We start from the raw sequence: 26,724 nt of genomic DNA on the forward strand, positions 1-26,724 counted from the left end.
GATCTTCCCCCTCTGTTCACGGTCACACGGACCGACCGCACATCGCTTTGTGCTCCCCTGTACAGTTGGTGCCTGGGCAAGTCCCGACTTCCCGTTGGGATTCACTTACTGATTAGCTGTGGGCCACTTATTATTACGCCACACGAAGGGATAGAGTACTGCTTTGGCGCGGGTGTGGTTCACTGTAAGGATGCAGTCTTCCGTGTCATCCAGCGTCTCACAGCAGCTCACACTTTCGTCGGCGAGGTGACAGATGGCATGCCCGCTCCCTCTGTTTTCAAAGTGACGTTCTCAGCCAGTAACGGGTACACTGTCATCTAAGCACTGCGGCCCCCTTTATTCTACATTATGGATCGCTGACATTTTCCTTTGTTCTGGAGAGTCCGCCATCTTGCGTGCAGCGCTACGGGACCGTACTGCTTTCTTCTTCCTCGTGACTTCTGTTCCTCACTTCAGTTCTGTTCAATAATGCTCTCACTGCATACCTCTCATATTCACACAACTTTAGATATGTTTGTGTGTCGCGTGTGTTGTTCCAGTCATCCGTGCACAGCGGGATCATTCAGGATTTGCAGGAGCCTTTAGGAAACAACCTATTCCATGGCGGTTTAGCCAAGCTCCAGAAGGTATTTAAACCTTACCAGGAATCCAAAGGATTTTTCTGTGACACTGCACTGAGGGTGCTGTGTGTAACAACATAAAAAGATGACGCCTATAGAGTTTGTCAGACTCCAAAGCCAAAAGAAACAGTGTTCAAATCAAATAAAAATGCATGAGAGGGTGGGGAAAAAGGTCACTCTCTCCAGGATGAAAATTAAAAGTCCTAAAGTCCAGCAAAAGAGCTGCGGGTCTGTAAGGTAGAAGGAAATTAGCACATTTCTGAGAATTCTCCCTAACATGTATATACTTGTTATATACCAACAGCATTACTTTTGGGAGGTGGGGAAACCAATTCACAGGTGAGTGAAATAACCTTATATATATACTTTTCAGAATGGCAAAGCACATTCACAGGATAGTAAGAACATTTGTAACTGCTCATATTTCAGAGTGACAGTTACCAAACCAACTCTATTACAACTAAAAGTAACTTTTAAACACTTGTTGCATTTACCAGGCAAAAGGTCAAAAACTTACAAGTCCTTCCATATTCTTAGATCATACGTGTTCACAGTTGCAGGAGGGGGTCTCTAGTCTCTAGTGGCCCACAGACAGGTCAGGATGGGCACAATTGTAGGAAAAGTCAGAGTTCCCGTGAAAAGCTGTTCAAACAAGTATTTTACTTTAGAGTTGCAAAAGGTTTCCAGGCACATCAGAGAAGACACCCTAGAGGGATTCCAGCAATGGGCCTGAGTTAACTGGATGAGAGGACTCCCAATCACATGAATCACCCCCCAGGCTTCACAGGAATCACAAAAGGCTTAAGGTAAGTAATACCCCAGCCAATATAGTCCATCAGCACAGAAGAAAGAGTTTGCAGCAGGATGCCTTCAGCATCTGCAGCCAAAAACCCAGTCGTTTACTTCCTTGTCGTGAAGACTGAAGACAGGACACTGGAAGGGAATTTGCAGCAGGGATCAATGGAAAGACCTCAGACAAGGGTTTCTTCGTGGCTGGATGCGGCTCTGTGGTTTTGGCACCCTTCTCAGGAGCCAGGAGAAGACTGAACATCGCTGGTCGGATTCTTGTAAATAATCTGGTCCAGCACTCTGGTGAGGGGACTTCAAGGACTCAAATCATGTCTCTGGAGAGCCAGGAGGAGACCACCAATGTTTCGGATGGATTCCGACTTCGGGAGACCATGCACCGCACAATGGCTCAAGTTCTGTGGGTATTGGGGTATTGCAGCCCTGCAAGGTCGCAGCATGATGTGGCATGGCTCAAAATGCAGGTCTTCTTGAGTTTACTGGATTTCACTAGACTCTGGGTCGGGGGTAGTCATTTCAGGAGCACCCAGGTCGATTGGAATGACGGGTTACATAAGGCTCCAGTTACACAGCAGGCTCTCCGGTCGCTCAAAACAGCTACAGCAATCTTCTGGTAATCTTCCTCTTCGGTTTCAGCTCCAGTGGTGGACTTGTCAGAAGCTTCCAGGTTCAGAGTTTTTAATCAGGAACTACAGCACAACTTCTGCATTCTCTACCTGCATTTTACAGCAAGGGGTGGTCTTGCTGTTCAATAAGGTTGGCCAGCCCCCCCACTCGGAGCTGGTACATTTCAGGCAAGGTGAAAGACAAAGGGCTGCAAAGTTTGACTCCTCCCTCGCTTCCTGCATTCACAGACACTCTGAAGCCTGGGTGGGGAATCCAAAAGATTCCCGACGAAGGTGAAACTTCCAGGGAGGTTGTTTCCACTAAGAATCTCAGCTGAATACCTCAAACAGCAAGCACACAAGACATGGGGAAAAAAGAAGGAGCCCACCATTTTAGCAAAATGGTGGCCCTTCTGTGCCTTACGGAAGCTGAATTAACAGCATGCTAGTAATGGGGATTAAAAGTCATAAAAGTAGTTACACTGCCACCAGCCATTCATGTAAACCCCCAATTGTAACAAAATGACACCAGGTAAGCAAGAAAGGGGATGCATTGTATACCCCAGCGCTCCACATAAAGCAGGGTGTGCTGGCTCGCTTATACAAAATGTAAAGGGGATGAAAATCCCTCTTTACTACTTGGGAACAATAGTTCACCCAAGTATATGAAAGAAAAAAATAACATGGGGGCCCAAAGACGCAACCCAGCCTAAGCCCAAATTTTGTAGGAAACTAACTTCAACCATACACTATGGAGAGACAAAAAGGTCACCCATACAAAGAGTAAAAGTCTAGGTGAGAGGAGAAAACGATTCCCTTTCACTTAGGGACAAGGTAAAATAGTTACTGAGTTCAAGCAAAAAAGTTCTGGGGTTGACACAGGTCAGGAAGATTTATCATTATTATGAAAACGTACCTAACAGTGGAGGTCCAGGAGGCTCGGGTGCTTCTATTAGGCCCCTCCGTGTGTTGGAGAGCTACAATTGCAGGGGGTGCTTTTTATTTCGAAAGTCCTGGATCTTCAGAGTCCCAAGGGACGCCGGCCGATGCAGTGAGGTAGCCCCAATTTGAAGCTGGTCAGCCCACAGGATGGTTCCGGTATGCTTCTGAAGGCTTCCAGGGACAGGATCCTCAATCGGTGGTCGAGAACGATCCCACAAGTCCAGGGGTCGAAGTACTGATGAGTCCTTCAGGGGATCTGCAAATGAGCAGGGCTTCACTGGGCTAATGAAGAAAATGTTGCTGGCTGGCTTCCAAATTAACGTTCGAGGTCTTGAACATGATGCTCGTCTTCATAGGGGCCTTGACACCAACGACAAACTTAATGGCTGCAGAAGTCCCCCTTTTAGCCAGGAATCGAGCCAGAGTCATTCCCAAGCCCACCAATGGTACGGATATGCAACATTCAAACAGTCAAAGACTGTCCAATCCTGGACAGCCTCTGGCCAAGACATCTGCCCTGCTAGAGATAGTTTGGCATGGATGTGGACTCGGACCAGACAGTGCAAGCCCACACATCCAGCCACATACACAAACCACCACTTTACCGGTGAAAGCTCCAGCTTTTGTGGACAAAGGGCTTGCAATATGTGGACATTCTTTCTGTGGGAGGGCAGGAAGTAGGCAAAATTACAAGATGGCCAAAGGACATGCGTATTCAATCTTGAGGCACAGCGGTTTCAGAGTATATGGTACTCTAAATGGCATTATGCAATAAAATGAAAAAGTGCATGCGACCATAAAAAAGAAAATGGTAGAAACGCATTTGCAATCACCAGCCCATCCTAGAGACAACATGTTTGTATTCAACATGTTAGAAATAATTAAGGTACAGGGACACAAAATGTCCCTACCACACTTCACAGAAGGTGATGTGTGAAGGGAAAAATAAGCAAATAATGTTACTATGGAGAACAGAGTTCACATGCACTGATAGCCATAGGGGCTGATCAGTGCCCCCAAAACAGATCAACTTAGCAAGGCAAGTGAAGTAAAAAGGCTTCACCTGCCTCCAAAAGTCAGGACAGGTTCAAAACAGTAGCAGCATGTTGGGTGTCCCATTGATGTCTATAGAGGGAACATTGCAAAAATAACATTTTCTAACAATCACCAAGGGACCAGCAGGAGGAAAGAGGAAGTGGGGGCTTGTGAAGGATATTTGTGGCATAGGTGATGTATTGGTTTAGTAGTGGGAGTGGTTCTGCAGTGTAAGTGGGTAGAGAGGATAGCGTAAGAAGTGAAGGAAGGTGTCTGCAGTTGGATGGAAGCAAGACCAAGTGCACAGTAGGCAAGACGTAGTGAAGTAGAGTGGGAGGAAAGGCAACATCAAAGGATGGAGGCAGGTCGGGAGGAGTGAATCATTGAAGCGACATCAGAAAGGCAGGAGCAGTGACGGGAAGTGATCAGAGTAGAGAGGGGGGAATGGAGGTGTACGAATAGCCATTTTCGAGCAAGGTGTGCACATTAATATTTCAGAATCGTTTTGGTCACATAGCATTTTTTTTTTACCAACATAGTTTTCACTAACTAGAGACTGGAGTTGCAAATAAGCTCCTACCTTGGGTGACTTCTGGCTCCTTCAAATCGGTACCTGCAAAATGAGAAAAAAGAGGACTCAGCTTCACAGCACAATCTATCGCAACAAAAGCCCTTCCCAGTTCTGCGACAAACAGGTTGACTAGCAAGCAGGCAGATAATGTGAAACCCAAGAGATGGGCATGGTGACGAATGTGTGGCATTTGTTTTGTCAGTGACCAACTTTGGATGAAGGAACATGAAGTTCTGAACTTGTGCTGTGGAAAAAGGGAGCAGAGAAAGACCCAAATGTCCCTGGTGATCTTGCATGGAGAGATGGAAGAGAGGAACAGGTGTATGAGGAAACTGACAGAGCGAAGAAGAAACTATCATACTTTGTCACGTGTTCCAGGGCAACTCGCATACGTTTAGACTCATGCATTTCCTTTAATCGGTTTGTAGCTTTCTCCTTCTTATTACATGCCTTCTTTACATGTTAATAATATTAGAGTTCACTAAAGGCCTTTCTGACAGATGCACAGTGCCAAGTCTGACTTAACCATTTCCCCTTTCTACCTCTACCATTCTTGAAAGCCATAAGTATCCGAAAGTTCAAGTCGCTCCACAAAGCAGCAGACACACAAACAAGCACCATAACCCGAATCATTAGTCAAAACGGCATGATACAGGTTGCCCTGAGAGGTGCCTTGCCAGAGTTGACACTTGCCCCCACCTTGCTGCTCCAAAATACCTTTGGGCATCTTGCAGATCCAGTCCACCTGAGCTTCACAGTGCATGGCCACCCACTGCAGCTTCACCCGCTCCAGAATCACGCAGCGCCTGATGTCATCATCGTCATGGCTACTACTGTCAAAATTGTGATAGGAGTACTGAAAGAAAAATTTTATAGCTTGGATTGTATGATCGGAAACAACCAACAGTAGGCCAGGATGCTCACAAATTAAAAAAATCTATTTTCCCTCTTAAATAATACAAATATTCTACATTTGTATAAGAGTCATTTCCTATTGCTACATACCTTAAACAGTGTTAGCGGCCCCATCCCACCATGCTCCCTACTAGGAAAACCTACCTTGTCCAAGCCTGCCAAAAATTTACAATGCTTTGTTGTAATGTAGGGAGAGGGCTAGATGCCAATAATACACCTTAGGCAACCTGACCTGGGAATGCATTAAAGTCCAAGGAATTCCAGGAATCTAGTGATGTAGGGAAAGGAGTCAAACTACATTAAACCTCACAGCTAACGCGGTGCAGGGAATGGGCCAGACACACAAGGAAGCGCACAATGCTACAGATGTGAAACACATGGAAGAACACACTGCCATTGATATGGGGGAACTTGTGACATTTCAGAGCACTTCAAAAGCGGTAATTGGGGTATGTTGTAGGAGTTCTGAAATGCTGGTGATGTGCAGAATGATTGATACATCAGTCAAATGCTCAAGGCCTGGCATGTGGGAAAGGGTGGACCATGCAGAAGTGTATAAACTTGGTGAGGTGGGGGAATAAGTAATACTTAATATATGTTTTTTAAATTGCCTGTAGAGTTGGACTTAGAAATAACATGACAATGTAGGAAGCCAGTGATTTGGTAATGAAGGCATGAAACCAGTTATGTGGAGGTTGAGTCCAACTGTACAAGACCAGCATCCTAGACATCAACAAAATTACTTAATTATGATTGATGGGGGTGTAACAGGCCAATAATACTAATAAATAGGGCTCAGTCGATCAACCTTATTGACTTACTCCAAGGCCGTCGCTCCAGGTCCACCCACTCTCCATGCTAGGGTCCCGTCTGTTAAGTCCAATCCAAAACCAATGCTGGTCTCGAACATCAGACTCCGGATCTCTAAGGAAAAACAAATCGCTTGAGGTTCAGGAGTAACCACTGCCCCTCTCTAATCATAACTCATTGATAGAACAATGCATTTAGGTGTTCTATAACTTATTAAGATGGATTTCCAAAATCAACCAATTATGCTGAACAGGGAAGACACTGAAGTTTAGCAAACCCCAATAAAGGTAGGAAGAAGAGCAGCAAGGCTTAGACATACGAGTGCTGTAAGTGGTGTAGGGCAACAAGGATTTCAAACAGAGCAACATAATAATAACAGTTAGCAAGGTAAGTACAAACATATACAGTGATTAGGCCTTTAAAATATGTACTAAGCAATGAAACCTTCAGGTAAGTATCACACAGCTACTATCAAAACATCTATACATTCACAACTGGGGTTTCTGAATAAAACCCCTTCACTTTACCTGAGAGACAGTGAAGCAATAGCGAGCATAGTGTTGAGATGGATTTCTAAACCGTGGCGTGGTGGACAGAGTTTCGGAGGCCGCCCTAGTTACTGTGAAAAAGAGAAACTCTGGGAGTTCAGCCAAACCAATCAGGGTAGCTTGGAGAGTGGTCTTGGCTTAGACTCAGGAGAGGCGAGCGGGGTCAGGGGTCCACAATGAGTCTACACAATGAAACTATTAATGATTGCACTTCAACAGGCAAGTATACAAAATACTTATTTATTGTAGGCCCAATAACACTTTGAAAAATGAATCAAACAGGTGATAGCACTCAATCCACAAAATATTAAACATATATACAGTCACAGTGAGCGGAGTCAAATTTAGAGTTCAAAACGGAAGGGAAGTAAGTAAAATTGCAACAACAGTCGACAGGAATATAAACCCTGACTTATAAAGTCCAACCCTAAGTTGAATGGGGCCTTGTGCCCAAAGGTTCACAAAGTTCTCAAATAGTTTTAGGAGTTGGGAAATGTTCCTGAGAATATGAAGATTAGTCCAGAAGATGCTTGAAAAAATGCTTCAGTGAGTTTACTGATGAGTAAAATGCTTTTCCATCCTTTGGAACGGTTTTGAAAAACAGATTGTCAAATCCAAGTAATTTTAAACTAAAACAAACCAAAGGTCTTCACTACCTTTTGAATGGAGGAGATAGGGGCACCAGTAAGTATTGCTAGTACTAATCTCCGTACTCTATTTTTCCCCAGACTTGGCAGGTCGGATGGGAAGGTTGGTGGGAGTGGGAGGAAATCACGGGAGGTAGGTTTTCCTGCCGTTGGTTCTGATTGAAGATGCCCAGGGGCTGCAGGTGCAAGCAATGTTTGGTCAGGTCCAGGAGTTGAGTACAAGCCTTTCCTGTGGAGAAATGCAGCAGGCACCGATGCAGGACTCTTCAGCACGCTCTACCAGATGCCCGGAAGGCCGGCTTCAGCGATGGTCACCAATGCACAGCGACGGCAGGAGTCACAGTTGTCATGATCGAAGAAAGCCTATCTCAGCACCCGTAGATGTTGGGACGCCGACATTTTTGCAAGGAACACTACTTGCAGGATAAGCGGACAACCTCGGAAGCTCCTACTCCTAACATGGAAAAGTGACACTTGTAGCACAGTACCCAAAACTGGAGTTGGTCAGCCCACTGGATTGCCCCTGGTCATTGCTGAAGACTCCAACTTGCAGGGCCATGAGAAGATGTTGAGACTGGTTGTTTCCATCAGTCCAGAGGGTCGAAGCACCAACGAGGGTCTTGTGAGATCACTACCAGACAAGGCTCCACCGGGACTGCAGCAAGATTTGGTCACCAGGGTTCTTCAGGATCAGTTCACGGGCCTCCCTTCATCTGCACAGCTACACATGATACTTGGCTGCTCTTTAGATCTGGAGAAATGGCAGCAGGACCCCTCATCCTAAATTCAGGTGAGCATCAAGCCCATCCAATAGAAGATCTACCCCCCCCCCCCCACACACACATCCCGGCAGAGGTCCAATCCGGTACCACTGTGGGGGAAACTCATGCATACACTCAAGACATACTGAAACCAGTTTGTGGATTGGGACCAGCCAGCCCCAACCCACTTCCTAGCTTGCAACACACATGGCCTGCACGAGCCCGCGGAAAGCAAGGTTTGCCTGGGCAAGTGCAAGACCATAAAAGGAATTGCCTGACTTGGCAAGGCAGGAAGAATTCCAAAGAACAAGCGAAAACTCTCGTGGCACGGCCATGTTAGGACACGAGCCACTCTTAGTAGCCAAACACAGGAAACGCAAGAAGGCCAACTAAAAATACAGTAAAGAAATTGTAAACATATAACTGCTGCCACTAGCTTGTCTTTAGGCACAGTTAAAAGTAACCAAAGCATCCTTTAAGTGTAGTTTAGGGTGATACAAAAGTATCCCCATTGTACTGCACTGGAAGATGCATTGTGCAATATGAAAACGTTACCCAAAACAGATAACATTTCAATAGCAAAAGGGACACAGTTTCCCAATACGGACAGTCTGAAGGACTAGTCAGTTTCCCCATAACATATCAACAAAAGGCCAGTGGAGTGAAGCGGAAGGCTTCGCTTCACTGTAAAAAGTCAGGACATGGTGTGAAAACAAAAGCTGAATGTTTGGGGCTCCACAGAATATGGAGGGAAAGAAAACTTTCCAAACACATTGCATAATCAAGACCTATAATTATTGTTTGCAGTAATCTGAGTAGAGAGAAAAACAATTGAATTAAAACCAGTAAACACAGGTAAGCAATCAGATTAGCAAATCGGAGACTAAAGACTTATGAGCAAACCTAGATTCAGATTGCCAACTCTTAGCAAGCCTAACCCTGACGTGCCCTTGTTGGGGAGAATTCTCAGAAATGTGCTAATTCCCTTCTACCTTAGAAACCCCCAGCTCTTTTTGCTGGACTTTAGGACTTTTAATTTCTAACCTGGAGAGAATTAGACCTTTTTCTGACTCTCATATGTATTTTTCTGTGACTTAGACTCGGTTACTTTTGACTTTGGAGCCTGACAAACTCCATAGGCATCATCTTTACATTGTGACACACAGCACCTTCAGTGCAGTGACACAGGGAAGTCTCTTAGATTTCCCAAATATTTAAATACAGTCTCTTGGTAAAAATAATGTTTCCAAGAGCAGTGAAGTGAAATTGACTACTTACATTTTGTAACTTTCTAGACCCAGCACACACTATCTTACAATAAGGCAGAGGCGTTGATAGGAGGGGGCTAAGGCAGCTATAGCCACCGGTCTTTTGGTTGTAGTCCCGGATAGAAGATCAGGGGTTACAGCCAAAAAGCTAGCTAGCCCCGAGTCCTGACAGTCCCGACATTAGCGTAGCCCCAGATCTTTTCCAGACCTAGCAACACCCCTGCAATAAGGTGCTGTAGGGGTTACTTAGTATCCCCTTTGTCTAGTTTCTCATGTAACATTTTTATGTTACCCTTTCTACAATTAATGGCTGATGGCAGTGGCTTACTTTTTCCTACCAGTGTGTGTTTTTACTGTGCGCTGCAATTGCAACTGCATTAAGACAATAATAGGTGGCCATTTTTTCAAAATGGCCCGAACTTCTTTTTTCGCCATTTCTTGTTGGAAAGGTCCTTCTTGAGATTTACTCTGCGTGTCAAACCAGGTTTGGTCCCTTTGTTCATTTTGTCTTTGGCAGGATTCACCAGTGGAGCCTGCCTCTGGCTCGGGCAGGAAGGGAGGTGCCTGAAACTCCCTATGCTTAATCCCTATCAGAGCTGGCTGTACTTCCATTGCTGCTGCAGGAACCGATTGCCAGGGAGAGGAACACCACATCGAGTGCATCGCTTTTATGTCGGACCCGAGCACCAGGAAGATCTTCCGGACTCCCATGAAGCCGGACTGACCAAGCATGAGCCACTTCAACTGAGTGCTGGATCCCAGATGCGAGGAAAGTCCATTAAGGTCTCCGAAAACCGCAGTGGTGCTGTTTGCGAGAGCCGCAAGGAGCTGAAACCGCAAAGTGCCACTGATCAGAAGTTTGTCCATTGCTGCCGCCGACTTTCCATTCGTAGTGCATGAGTCCCCAGATGCCCTCCCTCTTGTCCCCACGACTGAGGCCCAGGAACACAGGATCTGCAGACCTACACAGGAACAGAAGGCAGCTGGTAGCAATTTTTCTTCTAACCAAAGGTACTGTAAAACTAAGAGGACTTACCTCTTGTCATGTAGCCTTGCTAGGTCTCAGTTGAGACTTGTCTTGGTTGCTTTGCAGAGTTGTTTGCAGCTTCGCCCCTCACAAGTATCCCATCTTGTGGCCCTACAGTGATTTCATTTTATCCGAAACCTTCTCAAACATTATGCAAGACGTTTTACCTACCTGCAAGAAAAGCTTCAGCTCACCTAGACTTTTGCTCAACTAACATTGGCTGTTCTGGCTCTCTGAAAGACCCTTCTTACCTCTTACTTTGTTTGTTGCCTTTCCCCCAGTAAAGGGTTAATTTACTTTGCATTGGAGGGTTCTAAAAGTGCTTACCTGCTTAGGAATATTTGTTAACTATTATATTATTTCCCCAACTTCTTCTTTTGACACTAACCTCAGTATTGCTCTAAATGTACCAGTGATAAATTAATGGCCACAGTGTCCTAGATATTTAAGTCACCTCAGGGTGTAGTAGAATGTGTGTGCCATCCAAAATGGGTATTTGCCGATTTAGAGAAACTAAGAGTGTGTATTTTGAAGTATATTTCTGTGTTACATATATATTGCTCCCTTCTAAAGAAGGCTTATTCAACTGACGGTTTAATAATTTAATAATTGTTTTATCAAGAAATCTTGAGTGTAAGTGTTTATTTTGATACTTGTCACTGTGTGATAACCCTGTAGCTCACATTGACTCCTCTTGAGATAAGCCTGGCTGCTCAGTTGCTCTACCAACTTGTGTAGTACATGCTTATACCAAATGTTGGGTTAACTATTGTCAAGAGGACAAGGCTGGTGCAGTCTCCCACAGGGTACTGCATACAGTCTTGCCTAACAGCCCTAAATTCACCAGGGCCACAAGATATACTGCCCATGCAGGTTTACTATTGAATTGAGCATTGCCAATGGTTTCAATAAAGTATTCCAAATATTTAGAAAAGTTCAGTTAAATGTCTCACTCAATCCCATTACACTAGGGAAGGACCAGGAGGTGATCCTTGACTAGACCACCACTGAGCTGAGTCAGGAAAGAGAGGGATAGGCACAGGACTTTACACCCATGTCAAACCGGTATGTTGACTTAACACCCGTACTCAGATTTTCCCAGAGACCGCTTCAAGGTTCCAGAATAAGTTGAGGCCGTGCACTTCTGTGCTTGGTCCAGTCGAAGAAGGCCCCGGGGTCACCGATGCAGAGGCTGTTTTCGGGCACTGGATTTTGTTTCCCTTCTATTGTGGTACCTGCATTACATTTTGAGAGTACATTTTGAGAGACTGGCCAGTTGGTCACACATGCCATGAAAGGATGAAGACTTCTGCAGAGCAGGCTGTTAGGGAGTTTTCCCAAAGTCCACTGTTGGGTAGACTTTACAAAACTATTCCAATTGTTTGTAGATCCCCAACTCTTAGTATCAGTCTGTAGTGCTCATGGCATCTTGGTAGAGTGGCAGAGCAGTCTGGCCTATCATAAGAATGAAGATGTGAGCTGTAGGTAAGTACACTGAAGCCAGTTAGTAATGCACAAAGAAACATTCAATACATGTATATTAAAATATACATTATATTTACACAAGAATCACCATTAAACCAAGACACTTTAGAATACTTTTCAAAGGCCAGTGCTTAGTTGGTAGTTGCTTGCGGTTACATTTGTTACAGCTTTTGACAGTAATGACAGTTCTATCGTATTATCGGAACTAACACACTCGCAAATCTTAGAAATACGCTAAAGAGATTTACTCTGCATACACATAAAAGATGGTGACTTATGGGAAGGAAAATAGTTGGTTAGTGTTCTACTAGCAAGGCTTAAGGTTCTAGAGGCAGTTTATTCGCACAGCAAGTCTTAAGGTCTGTAAAAGCACAAATTCCATTTCTGGGCTACACCTGCCTGGAAATAACAAGAACATAAGAGTTTCACTCCCCTGCCCTTTGTCTGCCTGAGTGCCTGAGTGCCTGAATGGGACCAGCTCCTACTGGGGGACTGGCTGTCCTGATTAGACAGCCACCTGCCCATTTCTGTAAATTGCTAAGAGAGATTGCAGAGGAATGTGTGCTGGAACTGTATAAAAGTTGAGGCTCCTGAGGTGAAAGGCAAGTCAACCACTGAAAACTTAAGTAACCGAAGAAGACAACCAGAGACGGCCGTCTTCTTTTGTCCCTCATGCTTTTGATATCCTAATGAACAAAACTCACAGCACCTGACCAATGCCAGATTGACAAGGTATGAATTGACGTTACTTTCACCACACAACGATAAAGAGGTGCAATTCACTAAACCCGGTTACTACCCCCTCCCTTCTGATGACCTCGCTGTGATGCAGGACTGTGAACTAACAACAGATGAGGAAACAAAGGGACGGGTAGACTTGACTGACATACCTTAAATTGACCCTGATGGAACATTTTATGTGGAGGGGTCGAGTTTTAAATGGCCAGATGCACTTGACAAGCAGCAGAATACAAAATGTTTCTGTGGATAGTTTAGAGTCTCGTCTAGAAAGTAGTAAGAGTAAACCAACGTTGGAGACCTGTTAAGGACTTGCTAAAGAGACACAAGCAGCAGCTTGGGTCTGAGGTAAGAGGGGGGTACCCTGGACACCTCTAGGTGCACTCCAATGCTCTGGAGCGACTTCACAGATCAGGGTAAGCAATACCTTTTTTCCCACAGTACCTTAGGTTAGAAGAAAAAATTGTGACGGCATTCTCCTCGTTGTAGCGCTGGACCCACCTCCGGATTCCTTGGTCTGATGACGAAAGACGGGACAATGGACCGGATCTCCCAGCAGAAGTCTCGAGGGAGGACCTCTGGCACAGCTTTCAGCAACTTCTCTGGTCACTCTGCAGTTTTGGCACCTTTTCTGCAGCACCAACAAAGGATGCGATTCACCTGGAAAATCTTTGTCAGATCCTGAAGTCCTGCACTCTGTGATTGGGGACTTGGATGGGTCGGATTGTGTCTCTGGAGGTTCACATGGAGCTCAGGAAAGACTTGGACAGAATCGGCCTTTCCAAAATGATGCCCTTGAATTGGGTCAGAGGTCTCCTGGTATTGGGGTTCTGCAGCTCTGGAGAGGCACAGCACCTCGGGAGATGGCTCAGATTAAAGTTTGTCGTGGGTCTGGAAGTTCCCAACAGTCAAATGGAAGGAGGCATCCTCTTCGAAGTTCCTCTGTGTTAGGCAAGCTTGTATGTAGTAACCCTGTGGGAAACTACACCAGCCTTGGCATCTTGGCAATAGGTAACCCAACCATTGGTATTAGTCTGCACTACACAAGTTGGTAGAGTGGCTGAGCAGCCAGGCTTATCTCAAGAGGGGCCAATGTGAGCTGTAGGGTTGTAACATGGAGATTCACAGTGACAGGTATTCAAATAACACTTATACTCAAGGTTTCTTGATTAAATAATTATTAATTTAACAGTCTGTTTTAAAATAAGCCTTCTTTAGAAGGGAGCAATATGCAACACTTAAAATACACTTCAAAATACACCCCTTCAGTACAAGTAAGTAGGTACCCTTTGGGATAGCACAAAGAATTTCCTACACCTTACGGTGACTCCAATAGTTAGGACACTGTAGACATTAATATATCACTTTCCACAATCAAATGGTAATACTGAAGTTGTGGCAAAAAGGAAAAGGTTAGGGAAGGAAACAATGGTTAACAAGTTTCTCAAATAGGTAAGCACTTTAGAATCCCCCAATGCAATGTAGGTTAACCCTTTTCCAGCTATACAACTAAGGTATGTATGACTTTTTGGAGGGACACTTAAACACAAGGTTAGAGGGTAAGGAGAGTCTGCAGGGAGCCAGGACAGCCAATGTCAATTGAACAAAGTCTAGGGGAGCCTAGGCACTTCTTGAAGCTAGGCAAATGTTTCCTTGCTTCTGGGGTCCAGCACTCTGTTGAGGTGGCTCAGGCTTGGTTAGTCCTGTTTTGAGTGAGTCTTGAAGATCTTCCTGGAGCTCAGGTCTGGCTTAAAGGTGATGCACTCCATCCTGCTGTTCCTGTCCCCAGGCACTCAGTTCCTGCAATAGCAAAGAAGTGCAGCCAGCAGAGAGAGGGGTTCCAGTCAAGTACCTCTTGGGGCTGATTGGTCCCACCAACCCAAGAGAAGTCGTCCTTTCCAGGCTTCTCTAGTCGATTAGAAATTCTGAGCTTCAGCACTGCAGCAGGGCTTCACCGGGCAAACCAACAGTCCAGCAAGCTTCTCTTCCAGTTTCTTCTTTGGTTCCTTCGTCCAGTGGTCAACTACCTTCCTTGCAAACAAACTCGCCTTTTATGCAATACTCTCCTAGTCATGCGCAGCCTAGCTGTCACTCACACAGCAGGGTGGCTATCCTCCATGGACAGACAGCCAATCACCTTTGGGTGTATGCCTGTAACCAAGGAGACAAAGCACATGGTGTTTCAGGAACCTTCCTTGCTTCCTGCCCTACCAGACACGCTGGAGCCAGAGGCGGGCTTCACCCGTGAATCCCGCCAAAAACAAAACAGAGTGATCATACCTGGTTTGGCACGCAGAGTAAATCTCAAGAAGGACCTTTCCAACAAGAAAGGCGAAAAAAAGAACACCAGGGACATTTTGACAAAATGGGCACCCATGGGTTCAATACTGCAGCTGAGGATTCAGCCTACGGTAAAAATGCACAATGTTAGGAAAAGGTAAACCACTGCCACCAGCCATTAATTGTAGAAAGGGTAACAAAAAATGTTACATGAAAAAGTAGACAAAGGGGATACTAAGTAACCCCTCCAGCACTCTATGTAAGATAGTGTGTGCTCGGTCTACAAAGAGAAAAGGTAAGTAAAGTCAATTTCACTTTATTACTCTTGGAAACAGTAGTTTATCCAAGAGAAGGTATTTAAACCTTAGCAGAAATCCTAAGGATTTCTCTGTGACACTGCACTGGAAGGGGAATAAAATAGCATTATGTTCCTAAGTATAATAAATTACTGTGAATCCAAGCAGACGTCCAAGGCCAAATGATATGTTACTGTGTAGCACTTACGCTTAAGCTCTTTTTTACAGAACAAATATGCATACAATATCACCCAACCTATGTTGGTACTCATTTATCGACCTGAGAAGTATGAAAGACTTTGAAAAAAAAGAATATATGAACAAAAAAATGGTTTTGCCAATTTTTTTTTTTTCAAACCGGCCCAGGCATGGCCAGAAACCGGCTCCCAATCCCAGTGACTATTTCGGCCTGGCCACGGGCCAACAGGCCAAGGGGCCAATCCAACCCTGGTGCTGTGTGTCACAATACAAAAAGATGATGCCTATGGAATTTGTCAGACTCCACACACACATTGCCCAGGAAAACAAAGGTTTTCCATTTATGGAAATTCTGGACACAAAGCCAAAGGGCAATGCAGCCAAGGACAGGCGAAGATCTTGTGACAAAGCCATTTTAGGGTGTATGGCACATGGAGATATAACTTTTTCTTTTGTAACTTTGTATCCTTATTGCATTTGAAACCACAGAGTATCCGAACTGCACTTCACCTGAAGGTGATGAGTGCAGCTTTACAAATACAAGAAAGGTCCTAAGGGAGAGTCTCCTAGTATTGATATTCTTAGGGACGGATCAATTTGCACATAGAAATTAGCGCCAATCACGTGAAAATCAGGCCAGCAGTCACAAACAAAGCAAAAACAAAGGGTATCCAATAGAAGTCTATGGGAGAAAATCAGCAAAAAGTAAATCGCTCCTAGTAGAACTGCCACAGGGCCGTGTGCTAGGACCACAGGGGAACCTCCAGGGGGATGAGAAATCAGTGCCTTCACTTGCACTCTTCCTACAGCACAGTTGGATCATACTCATTCACAAGGAACAAAGCTTAGCTGTGTGTAACTAAAGGGTGAATGGTGGGTTACCTTTGTGCCACAAACAAAAATGCCTCTCCCTGTTATGTTGAACAGGGAAGACACTGAAAAGTTAGATGAGCAGTCAAGGCTTAGTCTCACAAAAAGTGTGAACGTGGTCTAGGGCAACAATGAGTCCACACAGAGCAACCCGAGCAATTCCAGTTAGACAGCAACTGTATTCATTCAGTCATTTATTATAGCGCCTTTCACCATAACTATGGTCCCACTACGCTCTTAGTTGAATGCCCTCAGAGGGACTGCAGTCCCAAATTTGGGAAGAGCTTGTATCCATGTGTGCATTTCAGCCATTAAAGCTATGCTGGGGTGGCCAAGTCCCTGGTAGTCGCCCATGTCCAAGTGGGGTGTGTTAGGGAGCTCCGTAGAGAACTCCTTCCTTTTGGCTTGTGGGACAAATCAGCCCTGAAACAAACTACAATCTGAGCCTTCTCCTCAGGTGCCGTGCCTCTCCAGAGCTGCAGACCATGAATACCAGGAGACCTCCGACCAAATTGCAATGCATCGTCTTTTAAAGGTCGAATCCGTCCAAGTCTTTGCTGAGCTCCAGAGACACAATCCGACTCATCTAAGTCCCCTCACCAGAGTGCAGGACTCCAGGAATCAAACAAGATTGACCTGCCGAATCGTGTTCTTTGTTGGTGCTGCAGAAAAGGCACCAAAACTACAGGCTGACCACAGAAGATGAAGAAATCCATGCCAGAGGTCCTCTCTTGAGACTGCTGCTGAGACATCCAGTTCATTGCCCTGCCTTTCCTCACCAGATCAAGGAATCCGGAGACCGGGTCGATTGCTGCTGCACAGGGAAGAATCCAGCCACGAACACTTCTTCTAATCTATGGTAGTGTGGGGTGAAAATGTATTTGTAGGGATAATTCTCATTTCTGTGCTAATTCCCTTAAACCTTAGCACTAGTTGAGCAAACAGTCAGGAGTTGGTCTGTGAAAATTGGAGTGTTGCAACCACCAGCAAATGGGTTACTGCTTGTTAGGGAGAATTCTCAGAAATGTGCCAATTCCCTTCTAACTTGGAGACCCCCCCAGCTCTTTTGCTGGACTTTAGGACTTTTTCATTTTAACCCTGGAGTGAATGAGCCCTTTTTCTCACTCTCTCCTGTATTTTGATCTGATTTTGATTATGTGTTTCCTTTGTTTTTGGAGTCTGACTCCATGGGCATCTACTTTTTGTATGGTGACACACAACACCTTCAGTGCAGAGACATCCTTTAGCTTTCTCAAAAGGTTTAAATACCTTCTCTTGGGTGAACTACAGTTCCCAAGATTAGTAAAGTGAAATTGCCTTTACCTTTTCTCTTTGTAGGTCCAGCGCACGCCATCGTATGTGGAGCGCTGGGGGGGTTACCTAGTAGCCCCTTTTTCTACTTACTCATGTAACATTTTTAATATTACCCCCACTACTTTAAATGGCTGGTGGCAGTGGTTTAGTTTTCCCACCATTGTGCTTTTCTACCGCAGGCTGAATCCTCAGCTGCAGTATAGCACGAATGTGTGACCATTGTGTCAAAATGACCCAGGTCGTCTTTTTTCACCATTTCTTGTTTGTGAGGTCTATCTTGGGTTTTACTCTGCATGCCAAACCAGGTTTGACCCCTTTGTTCGTTTTGCCTATGGCAGGCATCAGTACTGAAACCCGCCTCTGGCTCCAGTGTGTCTGGAAGGGCAGGAAGTGAGGGTGGCGCCCGAAACTCCTCTGTCCATCTCTAGGAGTGCCTGAATGCAGCCAGTCCTGATTGGCTGGCTGTCCTTTTAGGACAGCCAACCTGCTGTTTGATTGACAGCTTAGGCTGTGCATGAAAGCTTAAAGGGCGAGGGTTTTGGGGCAACAGCCAGAGTCGACCACTGGGAGAAATATCCAACGAAAAAAACGTGAACGAAGCTTGCTACATCCTCCTGGATCTTTGAGTTGCCCAGTGAAGCCCTGCTGTTGTGCTGAAACTCCTTTTTCAATTCGACAGAGAAGCTCCGGAAGGGACGACTTCTTCCCTTGGGTTAGTGGGACCAACTAACACTGAGACGAACTCCACTGGACCATCTTCCCTGACGGACTGTACTTCTTTGCTGCTGCAAGAACCAAGTGCCAGTGGTTGAGAAATCCGTAGTAGAGTGCACCGTCTGAAATCTGGCCAGAAGCTCCAGGAGTCTAAGGACCCCCCAGAAGCAGGGTGACCCCCAACTCGAGTCCCTCACCAGAGTCCAGGTCCCAAGGAGTGATGGAAGCCCAATCGGTATCCGAGATCCGCAACGCTGCGGTTTACTGAGCGCTGAAACCGCAAACTGCTGCTGATCCGAAAAGAGCCTGTAGCTGCCGACGGCCTCTAAACTGCTGCCGCAGGAGCCCTCCAGATGTCCTCCCTCTTGTCCACACGACTGAGGCTCAGGAACACAGGGTCTGCATCGCTACAACAGGACAGAATCCAGCTGGACCACTGTTCTTCAAACCAGATGTACTGTTTAGACTTGGAGTACTTACTTCATTGTCTTCTCAGTTGAGATTTGCATTGGCTGCTTTTGAGAGTTGATTCCAGCTCTCCTTTCACAGGCTTCACAGCTTGTGACCCTACACGTGCTTTTTACAAACTCTACCTTTTGCAAGACTTATCTAAGAAGTGCCTCAGCTCCATAGACTGTGCTCCAATTGACTTTGGCTGTCCTGACTCTCCTAGTCCATTGATTTTGATATTTCTGTCCCTCATAGGTGTTAACTTGTTTAAGACTGTTATTGCTGGGAAAGGCTTGTCTAGATCTCATTGGAAGATGTAATTGTCCTCACCTATACTGAGTACCTGTTTCACCTTTTTCCTTCCTTTAACCTTTCCTTTCTGCAACCTCAGAATCTGTAAAGCAGAACTAGTGTAATATATAAATGCCATTACTGTCCTGGTGAATGACATCACCTCAGGGTGTAGGAATTGTTATGAAGCATATTCAAAGATTATCCACCCACTTGCTATGATCCTGAAAAGTATTTTTAAAGTATATTTTGATTGTTACATGAATTGTCCTTTTTAAAGAATGCTGATTTAAAACTTGATGTTAAATAAATAAATATGTATAACTGAAACCTTGAGTGTAATAGTTACTTGGATACTCGTATAAAGGGATTTCATTGCTACAGCTCACATTTGCCCCTTGCTGCTCAGTCACACTACCAACTTGTGTAGTACAAACCTGTACCAAAAGGTGGGTTGCCTAATACCAAGCAGATAAGTGTTGTGTAGTCTCACACAGTGTGACTGCACCAATTCTTACCCAACACTGTCAAAGGCAGAAATACACACACACTGACCTCCCCCCTCTCAGAATGGTAGAAGGGCTAACAAAGAACAACCACGCCAGAAATGGCGAAAAATGAAGGCAGGCCTCCAAGTTGGTACTTGGGTGCCCCTATTGTGCACTAGTGAGGCTTTGGACATAGCGGTACAAGAATTACACAATAGTTGTTAGAACACATCCACTGCCACCAGCCATAACTAGGAGATTGTCTATTTGACTACCAGGTCGCAGGAGCAGAGAGAAGAGGGATACTAGGAGGGATAAAGGAGGCCTCTAAGGGTCTCCAACTACACTGCCCATAAGGAGCTGTGTGCTCCAATTGTAAAATACAGATGCCTTTTAAGAGTAATGGATCAAAATAGACTCTATAGTACAGGTAGATACAAAGAATAGCGTTCCAAGAGACAAAGCCCACAAGAATTAATGGTTAGACAAAGGCTCCACTCATTCAGGATTAAAGAATAAGGTCCAGAAAAAAGTGCTGGGGGGTCTCACGGTCTCACTAAGAGAGGGAATGAGGCATTAAAAATGATAATCTCCATAACAGTAGCCCACTGAGTCTCCAGTGTGTCTTCGAGGACCGGAATCATGGAAGGATCCCCAAACTCTGCTATCCTTTTGTCTGCTGATGTGCCTGAATGGAACTAGTTCCCACTGGGGGCTGGCTGTCCTAATTAGACAACCACCTACCCACTTTCTGTAAACTGCAGGGAGAGTTTGCAAAGGATGAATGGGGACAGACCACTGCTGTCCTGACCCCATTTTCAAATCGAAGGAGGAGCTCCGAAGAGGATGACTTCTTCCCTTTGGCTGGTGGGACCAACTAGCCATAAGAAGACCTGCCATCCCTGACGTGCTTTGACCTTCCAGCGCTGCAAACCGCCAATACCAGGTGACCCCTCAACACAATTGCAATGCATCGTTTTCCCGTGAGCGAATCACCCCAAAACTTTGGTGAGCTCCAGTTGGACCTCCAGAGACAGGATCCCCCTCCTCAAAGTCCCCTCACCAGAGTGCAGGGCTGCAGAATCCAGGCAGATTGACTGGGCGGTAACCGTTTACTGTTGGAGCATGTGAAAAGGCACCAAAACCGACGTGGAATTTGAAGAAACCTTGCTGAGGTTCGTTTTTTGCGACTGCTGCTACTACATCCCTTCCAGAGTCCCTCTGCTCATCACCATGACCAAGGAACAGGAGGCCAGGTCCACTGCTGCTGCATAGGAAATATTCCAGCTGCATCTTCAATACTCTTAAGGTACTGTGGGGCTCAAGGTAGTACTTGCCTCCAGCCAAATGTGTCACTCCTGTGTTCCTGCAGGGCTGTATCCGGTGTTTGGGTGTTCACTGATGCCCATTGCCCAGGCCTAATGGTTGTGCACCTATAGGGAGTCCTTTCAAAGGTCCCAGGTAACTTTTGTATTCCACTAAAACATTCTACTTGAAAGTAACTGAAGTATCCTGTTGAACATTGCCTTTTTTGCTGTTGCACATGACTTTGCACCCTCCCCTCCATACTGACTCTGAAGATCTCTTAACCAGTTAGGGAAGGACTGCTAAAGTATTGGAATCATTGAAAAGTTTTACAAAGTAGTATATTGCTGTTGCTAGTGCTGAATAACCCCTGTTTCCTTACAACAGAACATTGTCTGAGTTGCTTCAAGAAGTTAATTGATTTATCATTGAACTATGTTCACGACTGGTGCATTCCACTACTATTGGTTTACTCACTTGAAAAAGTGTTGCTGAGGTTTTCTATTGTGTTGGTTAGTCTAAATAGTATTTACATACATGCATGCATCTAACTGTGCTTTTGTGTATATAAAATAAATGTATATTTTACTATAACTACAAGTGGGTGAGAGTTTCTTTGTGCCTATGTAGTTACTGAGTTCATTGTACTTACGTAGTTTACATCCTCCTCATAAAATAAGCCTGTGGCTGTGACATTCTACCAAACCTTTGGGAAGTACAGACGTATACTAGGAGTTAGGGCCTGTATACGAAGGGATAGTTTGATAGAGTCTCACCTGTGGGATGACATTAGGAAAACTCACCTAACAGCCCTGATGCAAACCGAGAGAAGGATTTATAAAAGATCATAAAAAAAGTCATGAAAAAGGAACTGTTCCCACTAGAGGAATAGTTCAGGGCTTTAGTTCTCACAATGCTAATCCTCAGAACAGCAGTTCCAGTCTCAAATCCTCACCCATAGATCCTGTCCATCATGCGCGCCACAAAGTGCTCCTCATCAGAGCTGGTCAAACTAAGAAGCTTGGCACCCAGCTCCTGGCAAGAGAGCTGCGCCTGGATCCACGTCTTCTTCTCTTGCCAGTTGTCAGAGCGGAAGGGCTGTCATGGTAGGAAGAAAGAAAGTGGCGGGAAAGAAATGGTAAATAAAACAACCAGAAAGTCTTGTGAACCACATTTTATAGTTTCTTTGGGGTATCATAGTCAGTGGGGAGAATGGACCATGTAAACAGGCAATTGAGGCTTTCCCCCTGTAGATGCTTCTCCTGATAAGACTTGGCAAGCTCCATCTCTCACCGCCACACTCTACGGGTACAATACCACTCCCACATTCAACATCTCCCAAAGGAGTTTCTCAAACATGCGCAAGTACATGCCTGGGATATGGTGGGGGAGCGTCCATGGTGAAGCTTAACCTAATCCTTCCTTGTCAATACCAGAGCTGTTTTCTTCAAAACATTCTACAATGCTTGATTTTTGTTACAACTGCTCAAAGAGGAGATGCCCAGGAAGTGACCAGATTTGTATTTGTAATTCATGGTTATAGGAAACAGAGTCTAAGTTGAATGAAGTTACAGCCCTGTTCCCCCCCTTTTGGCTTTTCAGTTCCCCTCTGTCTCATGGGGTAGCAATGGTACCAGCCACATACACCAAGTATGGGAGCTGGCTGATGCCACACTCAAGGTCTCTGTTAGGAGAGTTTTCCTAAAGTCCTACTTGGAGGTAAGTTTTTACTAAGCTATCCCAGTGGTTCGTACATCCCCAACTCTTGGTGTCAGTCTGTACTACTCAGAGACCTTGATAAAGTGGCAGATGCGTCTGGCTCATTTTAGGAGGAAGAGGCGAGCTGTAGGTAAGAACACTGAACCCAATCAGTAACGCCCATCAAAGAAACACTTGCACGTGCATTTATATTCAAACATAAATTATATATATATACACACACACACACACACACACACGAGTCACTGTTAAATACTTAGCACAATAAACCAACACACACAGGCATACTTTATAATACTTTCAAAAGGCCACTTTGTTAGTAGTTGCTGAACATGCACAATTGTTACAGGAGTTTGACAGGTCTACGTACTATCTGTAATAACGTGCACCCTCAAAATAACAGTCATTTCATCTCATCAGCATACACATATTTGATAGTGATTTATGGGAAGTAAAACAGTTAGTGTTATCCTAATAGAGCTTCAGCTTTTGAAGTCCAAAACCTAACCCTAGCTAAAAGGCAGCTCAGCGAGGCTTAAAGTCCTGAAAAGCAGCAGAAGTCAAATAATCCTGTGGATACTTTCTGGTCTCTAGGAGGGAAGATACAATGTTGGAGACCCTGTTGAAGGGCTTGCTAAAGGGACACAAGCAGCAGCTTATGTTGGAGGTAAGAGGGGGTTGCCCTGGACACCTCTACATGCACTCCAACACTCCGGAGCATTTTTCTGGAATAAGGTTAGTAAAACCTTTTTCCCCACAGTACCTTAGGTTTGAAGAAAATGTTTGTGCTGGATACTCAATGATGTTGCAGCTCTGGACCCAACCTCCCCGATTCCTTGGTTTGATGATGAAAGGCAGGGCAATGAACGGGATCTCTCAGCAGCAGTCTCGAGGGAGGACCTCTGGCATAGCTTTCATCAACTTCTCGGTTCACACTGCGGTTTTGGAGCATTTTCTGCAGCACCAACAAAGGACGCGATTCACCCAGTCAATCTTCTTCAGTTCCTTCAGTCCCACACTCTGATGAGGGGGTCTAGATGAGTTGGAGTGCATCCCTGGAGTGTCCTTGAGGGCTCAGCAAAGACTTGGAAGAACTAAGCCTTCCCAAAATGATACACTCGGAGTGGGCAGCAGGTCTCCTGGTATTGGTGTTCCGCAGCTCTGGAAATGCACAGGAAGTCTAGAGATGGCTCAAATCATAGTTTGTCTTGGGACAGGTTGTTCCCACCAGTCAAAGGGAAGGAGGAGTCCTCTTTGGAGATCTGTCACACAGAAAACGGGGTCAGGACAGCAGTGGTTGCTTCACAGTATTGCAAAGGGTCTGCAGGTGTCTCTGGTCATCGTCTTCTGCGATTACTTCAGCTTCCAGTGGTGAACTTGCTTTTCATTTCAGGAGCCTGGCCTTTTATACAGTTCCAGCATTCACTCCTCTGCGATCTTCCTGGGTAGTTCTAGAAAGGGGTGTTTGGCTGTCCAATCAGGAGACCCAGACCCCCAGACTAGGAGCTGGTGCCACTCAGGCACTCTGGCAGACAAAGGACATGCCGGTGGAAAACTCCTCCCCCACTTCCTGCCTGCACAGACTCTCTGAAGCCCAGGCTGGGACACCTAAGGGTTCCCGCGAATGAGACACAGACACAAACACCTCCCAGACACACACCTCCCAGAATGGTAAAAGGGCTGCAAAAGAAAAACCACGCTAGTATTAGCAAAAATGAAGGAAGGCCCCAAAGTTAGTACTTGGGTACCCCTATTATGTATTACTGAGGCTATGGACATAGCCTGTGGTGAAAAATAAATAAATAAAATTTAAAAAAACAAAATCGCACAATAGTAGGTAGGGCACATCCACTGCCACCAGCCATAACTAGGAGTTTGTCTATGTAACTAGTCACAAGGCAGAGAGAAGGGGGATGGAACAAGTTACTTGTAACTATTGTTCTCCAGCATGGGTCTGGCATGAATTCACATGCTTATGAATATTCTCCGTCAGGGTGGGAATCCTTAGTCAAAGAAAAACATTTTCACTTTCAAAACTATTTCTCCCATAAACCAATTACTGGCCTCTGGGTCATACCACCCCCAGCCAATGACAGCCCTCTCCCTAAGCCACTCCTCTGGCAGGCATATTCAGATTTGGTAAGCACGTTAAGTGGCAGTAATGACCAAGAAGGGTTTGCATGTGAATCCATGCCAGACACAAGCTGGAGAAAAATAGTTACAGGTAAGTAACTGGTTCCTTCTCCAGAATGGGGTCTGGCATGGATTCACATGCTCATGAATAACGAAGACACAGCATTACAACATAACACAACCACCAGTGGTGGCAAGGCTCAACAGAAACAATTCACTCAACTCTGGAACAGACTCGCCTCAAGCGAACAGGTTGCCTAGCACTGTTTGGCTGACTCTGGACTCCTCCCTTCAATCCCTGTCGACGCAGTATAACTTTGTGAAGGTGTGCGTGGACCTCCAAGTAGCAGCCCTGCAGATGTCCATCAGGGGCACACCAGTCAGGAACACAGTCGTTGCAGCAATCGCCCTGGTGGAATGGGCTCTCGTACGGTCGGGCAGCAGTCAGTTCGCCAACCGATGACAGTGCTTGATGCAGCCAGAGAGCCACCTTCAGATGGAAGCCTTGGTCAAAGCCTTCCCATGCTTCACAGGCCCAAAGTTCACGAACAGCTGTGAAGTCTTTCGAAATCTCTTTGTGCGTGCCACATAGATCTTCAGGGAACGAATAACGTCCAGCAAGTGCAAGGCACTCTCAGCCGGAGACTAAGGTTTTCCAGAATAAAACAGGTAACATCAAAGGTTAGTTAAGGTGGAATTCCAACTGAACCTTTGGTATGAAAGAGGGGTGCATCCGCGGCACCACCGTTGATTCATGGGAAGTCGGGTATGGCTGTTGCAGGACAGGGCCTGTATCTCACCCACCCTCCTGGCAGAGGCGATGGCCACGAGGAAAGCAGTTTTCCGTGAAAGGATCTTGAGAGGGGTCTGATGCATAGGATTCAAGGGCCCCCCCCCCCATGAGCCTCATCAGCACCACGTTGAGTTTCGACGTCGGGCCAGGCACCTTCACCAGCAGGGAAGGATCAAAAAAGTCCTTTGAGGAACTCCTTGACGAGCCGATGAGACCAAAGTGAGGCCTTCCTGGTGACCTGGTGTAGTGGGGGATAGCCACCAGATGCACTATGATCGAGGCATACGACAGTCCAGCCTTGGCTAAGGATAGCAAGTACGGAAGAATCTGCGGGGCCATGACCCTCAGAGGGGTAATCTTCTGCGACCGGCACCACATAGCGAAACGCTTCCACTTGTTACCGTAGCACTTCAGAGTCGACGATGCCCTGGGCTTGGCGAGGACCTTCCTGCAGTCCGCCTGCAACTCATATCCTCCAAACTCTAGGGCCGCAGGAACCAAGCCCTCAGGTTGAACGATCCTGGTTCGTGATGCATGATTGCACCTCCTTCTCTGGTGAGAAGATCCGGGACCGCTGACGCAGACACCGACAAGCTGAGAAGGTCCGGGTACCAAATCTGCCAGGGTGACGAGTATCATCCGGACACTGTTGACGACACTGTTGATGACTCGTAGCAGGAGAGGCAATGGAGGAAACGCATACAGAAACATCCCTTCCCGCAGAAAGGAAAACGCAACCCCCAGGCTTGGTCCTGCTGAAGTTCCCACTCATGATAGGAGTGCAACTCCCTGCTGAGGGAGTTTGCAATGGTGTTCTTGACTGCCGCTAGGTGAAGGGGGATGAGGAAAATGTCTTGTCTGACGGCCCAGCGCCACAGTACCACACTTCATTGGAGAAGGCCTGGGAGTGAGTGCCCCCTTGTTTCCTGATGTAGAACATTGTGGTGGTGTTGTCTGTGAAGATCCTCACCCATTTGCCCCTCAGAGATGGAAGGAATGACTTGAGGGCCCAGAACACCGTCCGCAGCTCCAGGATATTGACTTGGAGATCCTTCTCCTCCAGCAGCCACAGGCCTCTGGCGTGAAGACGTCCG

General features: G+C 45.8%; 1 protein-coding gene across 1 annotated transcript in view; it reads right to left on the reverse strand.

Annotated features, from left to right (window-relative positions):
* Nucleotides 1-26,724, reverse strand: part of MRC2 (mannose receptor C-type 2) — a 587,074-nt gene that overhangs the window by 142,134 nt on the left and 418,216 nt on the right. Inside the window, exons 13-16 of the mRNA XM_069634149.1 lie at nucleotides 21,941-22,083; nucleotides 6,317-6,419; nucleotides 5,298-5,436; nucleotides 4,590-4,622 (exon numbers count right to left, since the gene is read on the reverse strand). Of these exons, the coding sequence (XP_069490250.1) occupies nucleotides 4,590-4,622; nucleotides 5,298-5,436; nucleotides 6,317-6,419; nucleotides 21,941-22,083 (418 nt within the window). The remainder of the gene's footprint in view (nucleotides 1-4,589; nucleotides 4,623-5,297; nucleotides 5,437-6,316; nucleotides 6,420-21,940; nucleotides 22,084-26,724) is intronic.

The sequence above is a fragment of the Ambystoma mexicanum genome, chromosome 13 (assembly GCF_040938575.1).
Source record: "Ambystoma mexicanum isolate Mex_15411 chromosome 13, UKY_AmexF1_1, whole genome shotgun sequence".
Taxonomy (NCBI): Eukaryota; Metazoa; Chordata; class Amphibia; order Caudata; family Ambystomatidae; genus Ambystoma; species Ambystoma mexicanum.